The sequence below is a fragment of the Aspergillus sclerotioniger genome (assembly GCF_003184525.1).
Source record: "Aspergillus sclerotioniger CBS 115572 chromosome Unknown BO94scaffold_19, whole genome shotgun sequence".
Classification (NCBI taxonomy): Eukaryota; Fungi; Ascomycota; class Eurotiomycetes; order Eurotiales; family Aspergillaceae; genus Aspergillus; species Aspergillus sclerotioniger.
In genome coordinates this window covers 286999-304529 of record NW_020291009.1, presented here as the reverse complement: position 1 = coordinate 304529, position 17531 = coordinate 286999, and the positions used below count along the sequence as shown (strand labels likewise).

Sequence of the window (17531 nt, the reverse complement as noted above, 5' to 3'; positions counted from 1 at the left end):
ACCACTAAGGCAGTCTATGTGAGCTAAAAATCAATAAGCCTGCAAGGACTACAAGGGCTTGCGAGTGAATTATACCATACCAAAGGACTCGACCATGGACTTGATGAGTATGTATGTAGGTACTCCGTAGTTGCCAGCAGCCTAACAAACTGTTAGGTGGATTAGCTGCATATCACATCTGTCACGACAATCACCGCTCGTAAAATTTTCTTTGCTTCTGGTCGGAGGCCGATCCTTCGTCATCGATGGAGTACCTCCATCGTACGGAGTAGAATATGGAGGTGCAAACATGGAGATCAATAGGGGAAAAGCAAGGAAAACGGGGTCAGGAACGGGCGGATAAATCTCCAGGAGTCGATCCTTACCTGGTCCGGACAAGATCGAACCATCGCACTCAGGGAGTGAACGAGTGCCAAAGATTCCGGAGAATAAGTGCAGCAGGTTTCATTTGAACGGTGGAAGTGCAGGCAGGTATCATCTCGATCTTGCCGTGGTGGGTTGTATCACGCGTAGTATCAAGTTATAGGTAGTCCTTGGTGGTTGTCAGTTGACAGGATGCTTCGGTATTGCCGCGGGCAGGACAATACCGGTACCTACAACGTACAGTAAAGTAGGTAACGGAAAGGAAAAGCATTTGTGTTGTGCGTCGATGTCTTGGTTGACAGTTCACTACTGCAGGCTAGAGAAAAAAGTAAGCATAAACATGTTGGCCCCGGCTTTAGGCCGTCTGGACTGTCCAGTCACCTGTGACTGCCAGAGTGTCAGTGCCCAGGCTCGGAGCTAAAAACTGTCGATTGGGGGGAGGATTTTTCTTTGAACGGATACGGGATAGGGGCTCATCAACCAGGTACTACCACCGGACCATTAGTAAGGCACTGGGAAGTGGAACGCTCCCAAGGCGGGTCACGGCAGCCGGAAGTCTTCCGCAGCACTAGATCCACCGCTGCCGCTGCTAACCAAGTCTCCTCTCTCAAGTCTCAAGTCTCTCCCCCAAGCCGCCGCGTCTAGCAACTAGCAACTAGGTAGCAACAAGCAGCACGCTCCATCATGGTGGTGGCTGCCCAGCTAACTCCAGCCACTAAATCCTTCTTCAAGATGCAAGGAATTCCTGCTCGATTGATTGCCTACTAGTCATCTACCCACTAACCTACTTGTGTCCTAGTTCTCGAGAGCTCCTTCTCATTTCGGTCCTAGTCCCTGGACACCTGCCTGTAGTATCGAGTAGTGTCTACTTTCTCCAGCATTCACAGACACCGACAAAGCAGGTACCAGAATCCCGCCCCTTGAGATCCTGGACCTGGCCGATGTCTCAATTGCTATCATTTCAACTTGTGGCGACCGGCCCCTCCGTCCTACCTTAGGTCTTCAGCCACTAGGTACTACGCTGAGTGCTTCTACATACGTACGGAGGCGACGTTACACCTCTTGCATTTAGCTTGAGTGGGCTGCGCCTTTCGCCTTCGGACTATGGTCGTATTCATCCCACTTGAGTACAATAAGGCGCCTTGCCACCAGGATACCACTACAGTACTTTGTACCGTGGGGCTGTACATCCTCAATTGACTACTGCACGTACCTACTTATGTATATCCTGTCAGATGGCAGATTACTAGTGGGTGAGCGCCAGTCCACCATAATCTGGCCCGGAAATGAGCGCTGTGGGAGCGATCGCTCTGACTCGATAAGAATCCTCCTCGTAATCATCATCGAGTGGAGTGGAGGATACTAGCCGAGATGTCAAGTTCAGCTACTCTTCTCTTGCTTTTCTTGGGGGATTTAAAACTGCCTTACCGTGATGACGCCATCTTGTATGTACACAGTCGGCGGGGGTAACGCGAAGTGCTCACAGGGAGAACTCTATCTGGTGTTATCCGTTGTACTCCGTATCTAATTGTCAATTCTCACTGCGGAGGGCACGGCTTGGAAGCCTTGTAAGGAATAAGATTCAATACTTAGAGGTTGGCGACCAGTGGCGGCATTTGGCGCCAGTCGGGATTTGAAGTATGCAACTATGTGCACAGCACAAGAGGGAGCGCCGAGTCACTGGTTAACAGCTCACCTACTCCCTCAGTGGACAAGTTTCGGGGTAGAAGCAGAAGTGTGCTTTAGACATGTTCCTATTTTCGATCCGACCCGCTTGTGGCTTTCTACCCACGTCGGACTGAGGGGACAAAGATTTGAAAACAATGGCCAGGAAGGTATACTACTATTCTAGCGAGCTTGACTGTCTATTGGGCCCCGCCAGTCTTCGGGCAGATGGGATTGTTAGTAGCCCTGGGGGCGGTGGGGCAAACTACGGGCTGTGCTCAAATCGCACGGGGTTTGCATGTGCCTGGCGAACTCCAGGAGTTCAAGTCGTCATCCCGATGGCTTTGTAGGCTTGAACCAAACTCGTGTTGACCGGTCACAGCCCCATTCACCCAAGTCATCATTACGTTACATGCGAGGGGAAGGAGAATTAATAGCCTATAACGTTGCCCCGGGGCAAGAGGAAACGCTGCGAAGAAGACCAGGGGAAAAGCAAACATGCATTTTAGTACGAATTGGATGGAACGGGCCGAATCATCTGGCTCAGAAGCTCGCTTTCCTTGACTATCCATGGATACGCTGATGCAGAGTCCATGGTGGATCTCAGCCGAGAGCCCTGGCAACCTGCAACGTAGCTAATCGCCATCGTCGGAAAGTTTTTTTTAGAGAGGGGGAAGGCTAAAACGAGAAAAAGAAAAGGAAAAAAAAAAAAAAAAAAAGGAAAAAAAGGAAAACATTAAAATGGAGAGTAAACAAATTATCAGATGACGGCAAAATAAACAGGGAGAAATCAAAATGGCGAGTGGGAAAATAAAAATAGCAGGGTTACTAATTTCATGCGAGGTCGAATCTAATAGTCCTCCCCCTGACGATGAGGTATACCCATTAGGTACGAACAATCGTCACGAACTAAAAAAACGCAGCCCTGGAAACTTGGTAGTCTAGGCTTCACATGCGACCCAGAAAAAAGAAAGGGTTGCAAATCAACAGCAGTAAGGCTTTGGACATAAAATCTAGCGATCCACAGTGATTGCTTGTCGCTCTAGAACGATTTCATTGCATCCCATCCAGGATACCTACCTCTGCGGTTGTAAATGGAATGCCGAGTGTAGTAGGCATGGCGGCACTTCCATCATGCCAGCAGGTGGACAACACTCTACATATCCCTCCTTCCTCTTGTCGGAGTGGTTTTGACTTCTCGCTGCTCTTTGAAGAGTTGATTCTGGGGATCCTACCACTGGGCATTGTACTCGCTTTGGCACCTTTTCGACTTGGACATCTGTTTGGAAGACCGCGCAAAGTTGTAGCGTCCTGGCTGGCATGGGCGAAGACAGTGCGTACCTACCCCGTCCATTCCCTCCCACCTGCCTAGGTAGGCAGGCACGACGCGGTTAGGTTGGGGATGGATTGAACCACCTCCGTGACATTTACTCCCTTACTACTACTCAATACCCCACGAGTCGGCGGGTGGCTGACCATTGCACACCATTCACAGGCCGCATGGATCGCTTTAGCGATCGTGCACTTGGTTCTGACGGTCCTATGGGCCCTTCCGTCTGCGACGCGAACGGATGCCTCAATCGCTGCGAACGCAGTGATGACGGTAGGAATCCTACTTCTCTGTCTGTTTTCTTACGCAGAACACAACCTCTCCGCCCAACCGTCCTTCCTCCTCAACGTTTACCTCGGCGCAACTGTGCTATTCGATATAGCAAAGACGCGAACGCTCTGGCTGCGACATCTAGAAGAGATCAATAAAGCTATTGCGATCATCACTTCAGTAAACGTCGGGGTTAAAGTCCTCCTCCTTCTCCTCGAGGCTACAGAGAAGCGACGCATCCTCAGACAGGAATACAAAAGCTACCCACCCGAGGCTCTCGCGGGGATCTACAATAAGTCATTCTTCTGGTGGTTGAATTCACTGTTCTATCGCGGATTTTCCAAGGTTCTGAGGGTCGATGATCTATTTGTCCTCGACAAGCAATTAGAATCCAGGAGACTGTATCGTATTTTAAAGGGCGTCTGGGACGGGGGTAAAACTTACCTTATACACCATTTGTTCACAAAGTCTATCGACGCTAACAATTGGCAGGCAAAAAGGAAGGCGAGAATGCATTGTTTTTCGCCTGCTTGAAGGCATTCAAATGGCAGATCTCATCCGTTATTCCACCCCGAGTCATGTTGGCCGCCCTTAATATTTGCCAACCTCTATTGCTGGAAAGGTCTCTATCATTCTCCGAGCAGGCTGTGAACAAAAACACCGATAACATCGGCTATGGATTGATTGGGGCTTATATTCTTGTTTACACTGGCTTGGGAGTAAGTCGAAAGGGATATTCTTCACCCTTCAATCGCTGACACGGCGTGAAATCAGGTAACCATGGGTCAATACCAACATCGGACGTATCGTTCCATCACGATGGTCAGGGGTGGGGTTGTTTCCATGATCTACGAAAAGGCGTGCACCCTAAGTACCAAAGATGCAGACCCTGCGTCTTCTGTCACATTGATGAGTGCAGATATTGAGAGAATTGTGCAAGGATGGCAAACTATGCATGATATCTGGGGCAACGCCCTCGAGATTGGTCTAGCGATTTACCTTCTCGAAAGACAGTTGGGATTATCTTGTGTAGTCCCTGTCGTTGTCGCTGTTGGTAAGTATTCCCTTACCCACCTCACGAAGCAGCATAAAGTTGACACTCTGTTCACCCTCTTCAGTGGCCCTAGTAGGTTCGCTTATAGGAATGTCTTTCGTGATGTCAAGACAAGCTATGTGGCTCGAGGCCATTGAGAGGCGCATCTCGTCGACTTCTTCAATGCTTGCTTCTATGAAAGGTATCAAGATGCTTGGCCTTCAATCAGCACTTATGAAATGTGTCCACAATTTACGACTCGATGAAATGAGCATTTCCAGGAATTTCCGGAAGCTTTTGGTCTGGAATATGGCTTTAGGTAGGCCAAGAGATCTCGAGCTAGCGTCTGGAGAGTATATTCTGACATGGTCGTCGCAGCTTGGCTCACGCGCATATTTGCGCCAGTTTGTGCATTTGGCGCTTTCGTCGGGATCTCTCACGATCAAGGAAATGATGCTGCCTTGAACACATCCGTCGTCTACACGTCACTATCACTGTTCTCACTTTTGTCAGATCCTCTCCTTTCCCTTGTCATGGCTTTGATGACGTTCGCTGGGTCAGTCGGGTCTTTCAAGAGAATCCAGGAATTTCTCCAGCAGGAAGGTCACACTGATTTTAGAAATAAGGCTTCCGCGCCTCCCCAATATACCCTCGATGAAAAGACACAGATGACCGTGGTTAACGACACGGAGACCAGCACCGATGAATCAAAATCATTCTCTTCCCACTCATTGAAAGAAAGCCTTCCGTCTTCGAACCAAAACGTTGTTGCTATTCACAATGGTGCTTTTGGGTGGGATACGACGGAAGAACCGTTACTGAAGAACCTGACGATTACGATACCGCAAGGTGGCTTCACGATACTGATTGGGCCTTCCGGCTGTGGAAAGTCAACATTGCTGAAAGCTCTTCTTGGAGAAGTCCCTTGTTTGAATGGAGACATCGAGATTTCTCTGGACAGCCTCAGCTTCTGCGAACAGACACCTTGGCACATGAATGGGACAATTCGTGATTGCATTATCGCGATGTCTGACTTCGACAGCCAGTGGTATAACTCCGTCATATATGCCTGTGCTTTGGCAGAGGATTTTGAGCAATTACCACGTGGTGATCAGACCGTGATCGGGAGTAAGGGTGTCGCTCTTAGTGGTGGTCAAAGCCAGCGCATTGTAAGTATTCAACAATGTTGTCGCACCATGACATTGCGGTAGAAGTTCTAACGTTTTTAGGCACTTGCAAGGGCAGTCTATGCCCGGAAAGAGGTTATCATTCTTGATGATGTTTTTAGCAGCCTCGATGCAACAACCGAGGATCACATTTTCCATCACCTAATTGGGAACCAGGGTCTTCTACGTTCAATAGACTCAACGATTATATTCGCATCTTCCTCTGGTAAGTCACACCTCATTTCCTAGTTTTATCTCCATAGTGGTGCTGACTTACTGAACAGTGAAGCGCGCCCCTTATGCCGATCATATTGTCGTACTTGACAACAAGGGCCACCTCATTGAGCAAGGAAGCTTCAAGGCTCTTGATTCAGCTGGCGGTTATGTCTCGAGCTTCGCTCTGGGTCTTCCCGAGTGGGGTTACAAGGCAGACTTATTCCCTGCATCGGGCATGCAAGTAGAAGTGATGAAAAAGCCGGACAAACCTGAGACTGAGATCGACGCTGACACTCGTGGGAAAGGCGGAGACTTATCGATCTACTTATACTATGTCCAGGCCATTGGCTGGATTCCTACCATTGTCTTTATCGTGGCGATTGCCGGCTTTGCTTTTTGCATCTCCTTTCCAAGTACGATCTTACAGGCACTTTCTGCCCCTAAGGCTAAAACTGACCTGACGCAGGCATCTGGGTAAAATGGTGGGCCAGCTCAAATGAAGCGGAACCCGGCAAGCACACAGGATATTATCTTGGGATATATGCCATGCTTGGTGTGATTGGCATGCTTTGTCTCATGATTGGCTGCTGGTCAGTATTTGCAGTCAGACAGCCGCCCAGTCCAAAGCTTTAGCTAACTCATGTCCAGGCAAATGGTCATTACCATGGTTCCAAAATCTGGTGAGGTCTTTCACCGAAAACTTCTGTCCACAGTCCTTAGGTATATCTCACGCTGGCATCTATGAAATACACTCTAACTCATTGATAGTGCCCCGATGTTGTTCTTTTCCAAAACCGATAGCGGGGCTATCCTCAATAGATTCAGTCAAGATTTGCAGCTCATTGACATGGAGCTCCCCATCGCCGCTATAAACACTTTTGCGAGTATGTTCCATGGCCACCCTGATTAAGTCTTCGGTATACTCACATTTATTTCATACTAGCCTTCACCCTCTGCATAGCTCAGATGATCCTAATGGCAATTGCTTCGAAATACGCCGCTATCTCCTTTCCCCTAGTCATTCTCATCGTCTACCTGATCCAGAAGATGTATCTGCGTACATCTCGGCAATTACGGTTCTTGGATCTGGAAGAGAAAGCACCACTTTTTTCACACTTCGCCGATTGCCTCAGTGGTCTGGTAACCCTAAGGGCCTTCGGGTGGCAGCGCGCCTTACAAGAAAAGAATGATAGATTGCTCGATCATTCTCAAAGACCGTTTTATCTCCTATATGCAATTCAGCGCTGGCTTACTCTCAGCCTCGATATGGTAGTCGCGGGTATTGCAGTTTTGCTAATCGTGCTCGTCGTGGCGCTGAGAGGGTCCATCAGTGCAGGATATGTTGGAGTAGCACTCCTGAATGTCATTCAGTTCAGCCAGAGCATCAAACTCCTGATAACTTTCTGGACGAATCTCGAAACGCACATTGGCTCAATACAACGAGTCAGATCGTTCACAGAGGATGTGCCCTCGGAGGATTTGCCTACAGAGAATCATGAGACACCACCAGATTGGCCATCGCAAGGAGGCATAGAGTTTAAGTCTCTGTCTGCAGAGTATAGGTGAGAAGGAGACTGGCAACCCACCCACATCACGCTGCCGAAACTAACCCTAGGTCGCATATAGGTCCTCTGAGCCAGTTCTTAGTGACGTGTCTCTGTCCATCCGGAGTGGTGAAAAGGTGGGAATTTGCGGGAGAACCGGAAGGTAAGATACCTGATTGATGGATAGGTTCTCGGTCGGCTTAGCCGCTAACTTCATTTAGTGGTAAAACATCACTCATAATGAGCATGTTCCGGATGGTCGACATCAGCTCCGGTCAGATTGTGATTGATGGGCTCGACATATCCAAGCTGCCACGTCGGGAGATCCGCTCGCGGATCAACGGAGTCTCTCAAAGCCCCCTTCTCATGAAGGGCGATGTAAGAACAAATGCTGATCCAACCGGCTGTTTCTCCGACGAAGCTATTGAGAATGCTCTCAGGAGCGTCGGCTTGTACTCCAAGGTCCAAGAAAAAGGCGGCCTAGAGGTCGACATAGACGACCTCTTCCTATCTCATGGACAGCAACAACTCTTCTGCCTCGCACGAGCAATCCTCCGGCCAGGGAACATTCTTGTTCTTGACGAAGCTACAAGCAGGTACGTACATGGCATTTCATTCAAGCAACAGTGGATAATGCTGACCATGCTATCCTACCTAGCGTCGACACCAAAACCGATGAAATAATGCAAAGGATTATCCGCGAAAAGTTCAGCTCCCACACCATTCTCACTGTTGCCCACAAACTTAACACTATCCTGGACTACGACAAAGTCGTCGTCCTCGATGCGGGTCGGATAGTGGAGTGCGGAAACCCGCATACCCTGCTCACCTCGGACAAGTCACATTTCAACAAGCTTTATGCGAGCTTGACGATGGATGAACAGGAGGAGTCGCCCTAGGCTAGCGCGATTGGCTAGCTTGATGGCGCGGAGCGCAAAGCAAGGGTAACAGTACATAGTATGGTTCATTTTTTATTATTACGTAAATTTAGGGACAATTAATAGTAGTTTAATCTTGGTTCATGCAATAGGTACTCGGTAATCTAATTGAGTTTCGTTCATGCGAACATGGACAAAAGTGAGATTTTAGTGTTCGGAGAATGGTTGATATGAGGTGTCACCTTTCGCGATTTCCCTGAACGGAGGACGGAAGGGCCCGACCAGCCCGACGCGCTAGCGCTACCACCAAGCATGGCAGGGATAAAATCAAGGCAAACAGACCCCATCCACCCCCATCTAACCCGTGCGAACTCCACCGGTATAAACACCCGGCATCCAAGAACGAACACAATCAAGTAGATCTTCCTCCTCGGTTGCATATACGTGGATCCAGATGCAGAATCAAGGAACAGGAACTTGAGCACAGTATCTAGTCCAGAAAAGGACCCTCTTCGCTTAAAATCTCCAAAAATAACTAAACAGAACAAAAAAAAAAATGAAACATTTCCCTAAAAAAAAAAAAGAGAGAAAGAGAAAAGAACGGTAGGGTCCAACGCAGACATGCAACTAACCAGGTAGCTACACATATTACACAGTAGTTAGTCCGGCCACTTTCGTCATTTTGCAGCCCACTCACTCACTTCTTGTAGATGGATATTCAAGATGAATTGCTGAATTGATCCTAGTAGGAATTGGATAGATCTGGAAGAATAATGATGATGATGATGGAATGAGTGAGACATTCCCAGATCTAGACCTACCTACCTAGAGGAGGATAGTACACATGTATGTATCTATCAATACAGGGAATAATAGTGTATCCTTGGTTCCTGGGGTTCAGCTGACCTGACCTGACCTGACCTGATCTAAACTTGATTTGGATCTGCAAGAATCGATCGAATGGGATGAATGAGATCGAGATCGTGATCGTGAATACCTCCGTACGGAGTATTTACATAGTAGGAGATCTTGTGTATTTTGGTTACATGGTACGTACTTGTTGTATGTATGTATGTAATGGGAGAGGGAAAAAAAAAAAAACAGGGATGGATGTGGTTGAATGACTTAAGTAGACTAAGTGGTAAGGTAACTAAGCTAGGACTCCGCTCCGTAGGTGCATGTAGATATGTAGTATTGGGTGTAGGGTGTGGATGGATGGATGGATGTAGCAACTCTAGGCGAGGAGCATCGTATCGTCATTATCCGGGTCTCCGGCGGGGTTGTGGTGGTCATCGAGAATTCCAAATTCCCAGTCGCCACGCTCGATCCGGCTGACACGGTCGAGTTCGGATTGGAATTCGCGACGTAGGTGGTCCAGGGTCACGATGACTCGGCGTTGGGGGATGGAGGTGGCGGGGATGGAGGATTTGCTGTCCCGACGACTGGAGGGGCGGATGGCGGTTGGGCTGGCGCTGAGGCTGAGGCGGCGGTGGGAGCTGTAGGGGTTCGGGGTGGGAGAGCCCGTGGCGGCGGCGGCGGTGCTGCCTTCGGCGTCGTCCATGAAGACGTTGCCGTCGTCGTCGGGTTGCAGGCTGCGGCGTCGGTCAAAAGAGGGCTGTTGTTGGCCGTCTTTCTCGACGAGGATGTAGGATTCACTCTTGTCAACGCAGGCGAGGAGGTTGATTAGGGAGAGGAGCTCGTGGCGGATCTCCTTGCTCTCTGGGTCGTCCTCCTCGGTGGGCCGGGTGTCATCGGTTTCTCGAGATTTGGTGAGGACCAGATGTGACGAGTGGTCTCTGGCGTGGCGTAGGCGCTGGACGTTTCGGTAGGCCACTTCGGCGGCGCCGCGGTAATCGCCCCGTGCGATGCGGTAGGCCTGTAGGATGCGCTGGTAGTCAGGAGTGCTGTCGGCCCATTTGCTCTCCGTGTCGAGGTAGGAGCTGAACGAGGTCTGTCTGCGAGCAAGCGACGCCAGGATATCATCCACGTGGGAGGCGATGTTTGGAACGAGCGTCGTCGGGAAATGGAGAATCTTCTGTAGCCCAGCGGTGCCTGGTCCTGAGGCGGCCAGGATGCCTGTGATGAGAGAGCTCAGAGCGGACCTCTGCAGGGCGCGATCCTTGTATCTGGCGAGCGCCGAATAGGCCTGGTCGAACTGACAGTTCTGCAGAGAAGCATAGAACAAGCGTGAAAGAAGGTCGGACCGTAAGCTGGCGGTTTCCGCATCCTTCTCGCTTCCATGTTCACTCGCCAATGCCTGTAGTGCCAGGCTGGCAAAGTCGGCAACGTGAGAAAATGAGCGTGCATGTTCGAATATCGTCAGAATGTGCTGGAAGTATTTGGGGAGACCGTTGTGGAAGCAGTCCACAGAGACGATATCTAGCAAGGTCGACGACATTTCGTGCAAGTTGCCAAGGGGCTTGCCGCACGCTGGGTAAGGTTAGACAGACACTATGCGATAGGATAAACACGCGGACTTACAAAGGAGATACGCAGCTTTGCGGAAATACAAAGCCGCAGTATCGAATTCGGACATAGCAACGTAGAGGCGACCCTTGACATAAGTCGCCCAGGATGTGCTTGCCTGGAAACGGAGAAAGTCCCAGGCCAGGTCGATATTATTCTTGGCGATTAGGTCGCATTGTATGTAGACAAGAGCATTGGGGTAGGCAACCTCGCCCTGACGAGTCACCCAGGAGAGAATATCGCGGATCCCAAGAGATATCGTGTAGCTTTGAGACAGGCCGATAGCTTGACGTGGTTTGATATCACTGGCAAACAGATCCTCGAGGATAGTTGCCATTCTCTCCCCCTTCTTCCTCGCCGACGATTCCTTGGCAGAGATAGGGGTGGCAGACGGGTCGTCGGTGGCCTTAATCGGTTTGTCAGAGGACTTTCGAGAGTGCGAGCTGAGCCAAGACATCATCTCGTATTCCCTCAGCAGAGTAATGATAGTGACAAACAAGTCTGCGGCATCGAACGTCGAGTCTTCCTCCTGCTGAACCTCGCCATCGACGAAGAGAATGAGGTATAGAAGGTCCGTCAGGGTCTTGTGCGTAAATGAAATCGTTTCCTGTACACCGTTCACAATGACCTTCACACCGAAGTGAGTGTTAACAAGGTCCGAGTCCTTGGCAGGGAAGCCCAGTGGAATAGTGTCCACAAGGGTGTAGAAGACTTCATTTTGCAAGCTGAAGATATTCAAGTGCTCGTTGATGGCAGCAACCAAGCCATCGTATGTCTTGTTGGAGATCTGCTCCCCAAAGTCACATCGTTCGCGGAAAGCATCCATTCTATCCTGCACGGATGAGGAGGGCTCGGTGAAGAGCTCTGCTTCAAGCGCACCCTGGCATGCCACTTCGAGCTCAGCATTGAAGTTCCTCCGGAAGCCAGAAGCAACTGTCATGAGGTGAGACGCCTGCTCAAACAGGCTGCCGATCTCCGAATCCAAGTTCCTATGCCTCCAGCGATCAACAATCTTAGGTCCTTCCGAGCGGAGCTCAGGGCCCGAGTTGTGTAGAATTAGTTCGGTGGAGCTGCATTCGCGGATCACTGCACAGCTGTCGGAAAGGACCATCCACGGGGTTTCATGGTAGACGTCGTATGCAAGGGAGACCGGCTCGAATCTTCTCTTATTGACATCGTCCGCAATTTGCCAGAATTGGCGCCACTTGGAGTCTGTATCCGTTCGATACCGTGTGAAGTCCATCCCATCCTCGGCATACTTACGGAGAGACACGGTAGCGGCAATGGTAGAGCAAAGTCTTTCCGCAAGAGGGGCATTCCTTTTCACTACAACAGACGAAGACAACGGTCTGAGTGCCTCTTGATAGATAAAAAGGGCAGTCTCAAGAACCTCCGTCGAGAGCCTGTTGGGCTGCAAGAGGAATTTGAGCCATTTCTCAGTCGGGTCCACCACATCAGACAAAGCTATAACAGGCGGGGGCTCCTGTCCGCGAGAGTCCATGACTGTGGATACCCAATTTGAGCTCCAGTCCGTCGCCAGAGTCTCAAAGTTGAAATGCAGCGTGTACAGCTGGTACAGGCTACTGTTCCTCCACAAAACCCATAGCTCCATGCGCTTGCCTTCCTCTGCCGGTTTGATCTGGAAGTCGGCAATGCTCCAGAACATACTTCCGGTCGAGTCTGGGTCCAGTGGTTTCAGTGCAACACCCGGGTACAGATCCTCGACAATCAGCGGCGACGTCAGACCTCCCTTGACAGCCCAGAACTTGAAAAGTCCATCCTCAAACGGCGAGTAGGTAACGACGTAATAACGATATTCACCATCAAGCGCACGTTCCATATTGAAGACCCTGATGAAAGATGATTCGGATGGATTCAACGAGTATGATGATTCATCCGATTCCGGCACCTCACGATCCAATAGGTCCTTCGTAGCGGCCAGCTTGTTGGTCGCAAGGTTCCAGATCTTCAGGGTATGGTTCAAGCAGACAGCAAAGACATAAGTTTGATCGGTCGTAGTGGCGATAGCATTTGCTGTGCTCAGTTCGAGATTGCGTCCCTTGAATTTGATCGACGGCTGCGCATGCCACTTTACCAAGCCGCGGAACGACGCACCCCAGGTTCTCTCGTCGAACGTGAGGGGAGACCAGTGTGAGCCTGAAGCATATCAAATAAGTCAGCATCGCGATCCTATTTCATTAGGGACCAGAACTGGAAAAAATGTAGAATTACCATCATCGCCGGACTTCCGAGTCAAGCGCAGAAGAGCGCCATTATCTAGGGAGATGAACAGCTCCAACGGACTGCTCGCATGCAGACGGTGAGGGTGGGAGAACGTAAGCGGTGCCGGAATACACATCTTGCACCAATCTGAGATGTTATCATCGATCGATTCTGTCCTCCGGAAGAATTCAGGGCGTAGGGTCAAGGTGTGTAGATGCTTAGAGGCGGTGATCACGAACACGCTCAACGCTTCGTGTTCTTCCAAATCCGAAAATTCGACACCTGAAGGAACAATCTCTTCTCCGAACTCCAAGCGCAAGGTCACATTGTATTCGTGATGCTCAATGCCGGCCTTAGTCAAATCCACGCACTGGACTTCCAGGACTTTGCTGTCATCGACCACCCTCCACAGGAACGTTCGGGGGTAGACATTGCGTTTGCGGAAATAGATTGAACCCTGGGTCGCTAAGTATCGTCTTGAGAACTCGTCTTCGTCTTTTGCGACCGGCTCATCGCGACTGGGGGTAGTGGAGATGGAGAATCGGGCGCGGCTTTGCGTATTCGCTTGGGTTGGGATCGGGATGTTGACGACGGTGTTCGGCGAGTACGGCCGGAGGTCGACCCGGGTATCTTTATAGATTTTTGCCATGTCGTAACGAAGAAAGACCACCTTTCACGATCATTAGATAATGGTCAATTCAGGTCTCCATGGCCAGTGGTTGTACCTGGAGGGAGGGTCGCAACACGGCGGAGTTGAAGGGCAGAAGCTGAAGCTCTTTCGGCGCTCCAGAAAAAACAGGTCTTGGCAATTGCATCCATCCACCGCCTTGCCGCATCTCCGCAAACTGAAGGACAAGGTTATTTTAGAAGATTCGAGCGAATCACCCATTTGATTGGGTCCGAAAGGATACAGGTTTAGGCTCGAAACTTGACCGTCTCATCTACGGCCATTACAGGTTTAAAATTGTACACCATGTCGAGATGTACTCAGAAACTGAGAACTCTTATTATGTATGCAACCCAGTCATGCAAGCAAATACAAGTACAATCATAATATCGTGGTCTGAGAATATCCCTCCACTCTTTCAGTCATTCTCCAAGTCCTTGGGGCTCGGGTCACCAATGCCATCCTCATTGATAGCGAAGAGGCAATCGGATTCGGGGAGACAGGGACTGTCATAGATCTTGCAGACCCTAGTCTCACCTCTTCCCTTCTTCAGACTCAACCGCGTTGTGCTGGCATGTGCAATAATGTTACCACCAATTGGTTTCTTCGGATCCGGGTTGAACATTGCACTCGGGCCACCATCCACCTGGGCAACGACTTGGTTCGTAATGACGACCGCAATACCAAACTCATCGGCCAGGCGCTGCAGAGTACGCATGAACTTCGCCAGATGTGTTTGTCTTGAAGACAGTTCGCCACGACCGTTGAAGTCAGTCCGATACAGAGACGTGGCAGAATCGACGATCAGGAGCGAGAACCGAGTCTCGCACATCATCTGAGAAGCTTGGTTGAGTAGCTGAAGCTGGTGGTCTGAGTTGTATGCACGGGCATATGCCACATTGTCCAACACCTCTTCTCCCACGAGACCATATCGCTGCGCAACTGCCAACAGGCGCACTGGGCGGAAAGTGCCCTCGGTGTCGATGTACAGGCATTTGCCCTCTCCTCCACCCATGTCAAAAGGCAACTGGCAGGTTACTGCGAGCGTATGACATATTTGACTCTTGCCTGTTCTGAACTCTCCGAATATCTCCGTGATAGAGCCCGTCTCAAACCCACCTCCGAGGAGTGTGTCCAACTGTTTGGAGCCTGTCGTGATCGATATAAGTTCGCTTCGTCTTGCATGCATTTCCGTCGCTGTGGTAAAACCCATAGGCACAAGCTTGCCAGCTATCGAATATCATAGTCAGATCAAATCTTCGCGCAGAAATCACCCGTGTTATAAGACCACTCACCCTCACTCAGGACCTTCTGGGCTTTTTGTTCCGAGATGCCCTTGATTTGTTCTAATAGACGTCTTGGCCTGTATCACACCCAATGATGCACCCATAAGCAAAGCTGTAGGAGACAGACTGGTATTGCACCAAGCCGGCAGAGAAGAACAGAGGACGTACGTATATGCGATCGACTCGACGGTGTTATAACCGGCATCAACAAACAGTTTGATATCCCTACCTGTCAAACCCGCAAGCCCCTGTCGCAGAGATCGTTAGTATGACACTTTACTTCATCGTGTTTTCGCGTAAGATCGCATCAGATCTCTTTATCAATTGGCAATGCTCACCTCCAGGGCTGAAAGTGGGGTGGGTGCCCCAGGACCTGGAAGCCCATCATCGTATTCGTTCTGGGTATCGTTGTCGGCCGTCATCTTCCTCGCAAGATTTCAACCTTCTGCAAGTTTTTGGATCAGTGATTTTATGGCCTCGCTGACAAGCAGTTCCAGATGAATGCCAGTGGGATCAAGCCTGTTGGACGCGAACACACGCGTTTGGGTCAGTTGCAGTTTCCTAGTCTAGTTCAAGTCTCTCCACTGGATGGACCTCGAGGTATGATTCAGCTTCCGGGGGCAGGAATTCATTTAAGTGCCGAGAACCAGTGATTTTTAATGTTAGTGTGGCAAATTGCCGTGGTCGCAATCCCATTGACTGTCATGTTGCGATTGTGGACGCGTCCAGGCAGTCACGACATCACGTGATTACCTATCGGATTGCTGCCTCAGGGGCCCAGCGTACTATTCCAGGATAAGTTTGGCTTGCAACTACGCTCTTTTGCGTCCCCAATGAAATGTCAATCAAAGCCACACCAGCATATGAAAGGCATAGTTCGCTCTGTATCACAAAAAGGAAGTACATTATGTTTGCATTGGCTGTATTTGTACTCCCAGAAAGGCGTAATCTCGCACAATAGTCTGTCGCCATAGTCGCGGCAGGTCAATGGCTAAGTAATATCCAACAACCGAGCATTGAAAGACCCTGGAGAATGTCACTGTTTTCTGCATGTATCGAACTTGAAAAGAAACGCGTAAAACGGCCACAATAAAAGATAACAAAGCAATCTCTAGTTCCAATCGGTCACGGCACAGCATAAGTAGGGCCTGGCGATCTTGTCAATGACGCCGTCCTACGACCTTCAGCGGCCTCCTGGTTGATTGCCCTTAGCTGATATATCTCGTCCGGGTTTGTTCGAATATTTTCATCAATAAGTTTGCTGATCCTCCGTCTGAAGCTTTCCGATGAAGTCCGCCGGTGCCCTGGTCAATACTTAGCTTTCGCGACAAGTCCAACAATACTTTGTGGCTTACCCTCGTGTGCCGATCTTCTCTTGTAGCTTTCGAAGGGTTTCTTAACCCATGAGCTTCGCGTACCAAACCACCCTCTTGAGCGGTGCTTCTCCAATTCGGGAAAATCCTCTCCTCCAGCGTTCCCTCGGGCATCCAGCTGAGGAGACTGCGTTATCTGTGAGGCGTATATGTCTCCGGGTCGTCCATGTTCAATATCCAAGACCTTGGAGGGACTGCGTGGGTCAAAGAGGTTGGGAATGGATACCGGTTGATATGTTCGCTCTGGTCCCTGGATGCTATCTCCCGGTGGCATCATCGACAGCTGCTTTGGTGCTGAAGCGATACTTATGGGTCTACTTTCCGAATGAGTAGTGGATTCTCTCGCAGAGTGACAGTCCGGTGTCCATATGCCTTCCACTTGGATTCCCTTCTCAAGAGCTCTAGCGCCAAACGGTATCTCGCTCGGCTCGGCCAGCATGGGCTGCGTCTCGGCTCTTTGGCGTGCTTCGGCGGTGGCATACTTCTTCGTCTTCCGCCTATTGTGGGCCAGGACACCAAATGAGTAGAGCAGTACCAATGCCTTGACATATTAGCGCCATTAATAACATCCAGGTGGATTTATTACCAGAAGCCCTGCAAGCACCTAGTCCATTGATCAGCGATGCTTTGCTCCCTCCGAATGTGGTTGATGGGACTTACGAAGCTCAACTTCTGCCAAAGTGCCCAACCAACCCAGAACTGCATGGTGTGTATTCGGAGGTATCTCTCGCGTGCTTCGTTGGTCGAGTGGCGGTATAGATGGTCGTAGGAACACAATCTCGTGAGCAGTGGACAAGCAGCTTATGGTGAGCGCCTGTGCAACGAAGGAGAGCAGCTGTCCCTGCACTTTCATGAAAAGGGAGATGTCAAGACCAGCTCGGTTGCTCCGGGTCTGCAACGAGAGAATCTCAGAGCATTGCATAATATACGTGATTAAGGCAGGCAGGGGCATAGAAGAGGAAACTGAACATTGGGATCCCTCATCCCAGGGCGTCGACTGAGGGAAGGTGCGATAAAGAGCTATCAAAGAGGGAAGGAAATTATTTGGGCA

The 17531-nt window shown here is 50.0% G+C and overlaps 3 protein-coding genes across 3 annotated transcripts; 1 reads left to right on the top strand and 2 right to left on the bottom strand.

Moving 5' to 3' along the window:
• Positions 1-3083: 3083 nt before the first annotated feature.
• abcB (putative ABC multidrug transporter) lies at positions 3084-8601 on the top strand. Its single transcript, XM_025614606.1, has 15 exons — positions 3084-3361; positions 3524-4061; positions 4121-4347; positions 4403-4682; positions 4747-4980; positions 5040-5830; positions 5891-6053; positions 6112-6456; positions 6510-6633; positions 6692-6763; positions 6812-6927; positions 6987-7605; positions 7670-7750; positions 7809-8183; positions 8246-8601. Exons 1-15 carry the CDS (start codon positions 3128-3130, stop codon positions 8484-8486), a joined length of 4440 nt encoding a protein of 1479 aa, XP_025465938.1. The 5' UTR covers positions 3084-3127; the 3' UTR covers positions 8487-8601.
• Positions 8602-9564: 963 nt separating this feature from the next.
• BO94DRAFT_576369 (nucleoporin Nup120/160) lies at positions 9565-13898 on the bottom strand. Its single transcript, XM_025615131.1, has 3 exons — positions 13164-13898; positions 10947-13088; positions 9565-10895 (listed from the first exon to the last, which is right to left on the bottom strand). The coding sequence occupies exons 1-3, from the start codon at positions 13801-13803 to the stop codon at positions 9700-9702; spliced, it is 3978 nt and encodes a 1325-aa protein (XP_025465937.1). The 5' UTR covers positions 13804-13898; the 3' UTR covers positions 9565-9699.
• Positions 13899-16232: 2334 nt separating this feature from the next.
• Positions 16233-17318, bottom strand: BO94DRAFT_567061 (uncharacterized protein; the record flags this gene model as incomplete). Its single annotated transcript, XM_025614605.1, has 3 exons — positions 17141-17318; positions 16463-16970; positions 16233-16411 (listed from the first exon to the last, which is right to left on the bottom strand). The coding sequence occupies exons 1-3, from the start codon at positions 17183-17185 to the stop codon at positions 16233-16235; spliced, it is 732 nt and encodes a 243-aa protein (XP_025465936.1). The 5' UTR covers positions 17186-17318.
• Between the last annotated feature and the right edge of the window lie 213 nt (positions 17319-17531).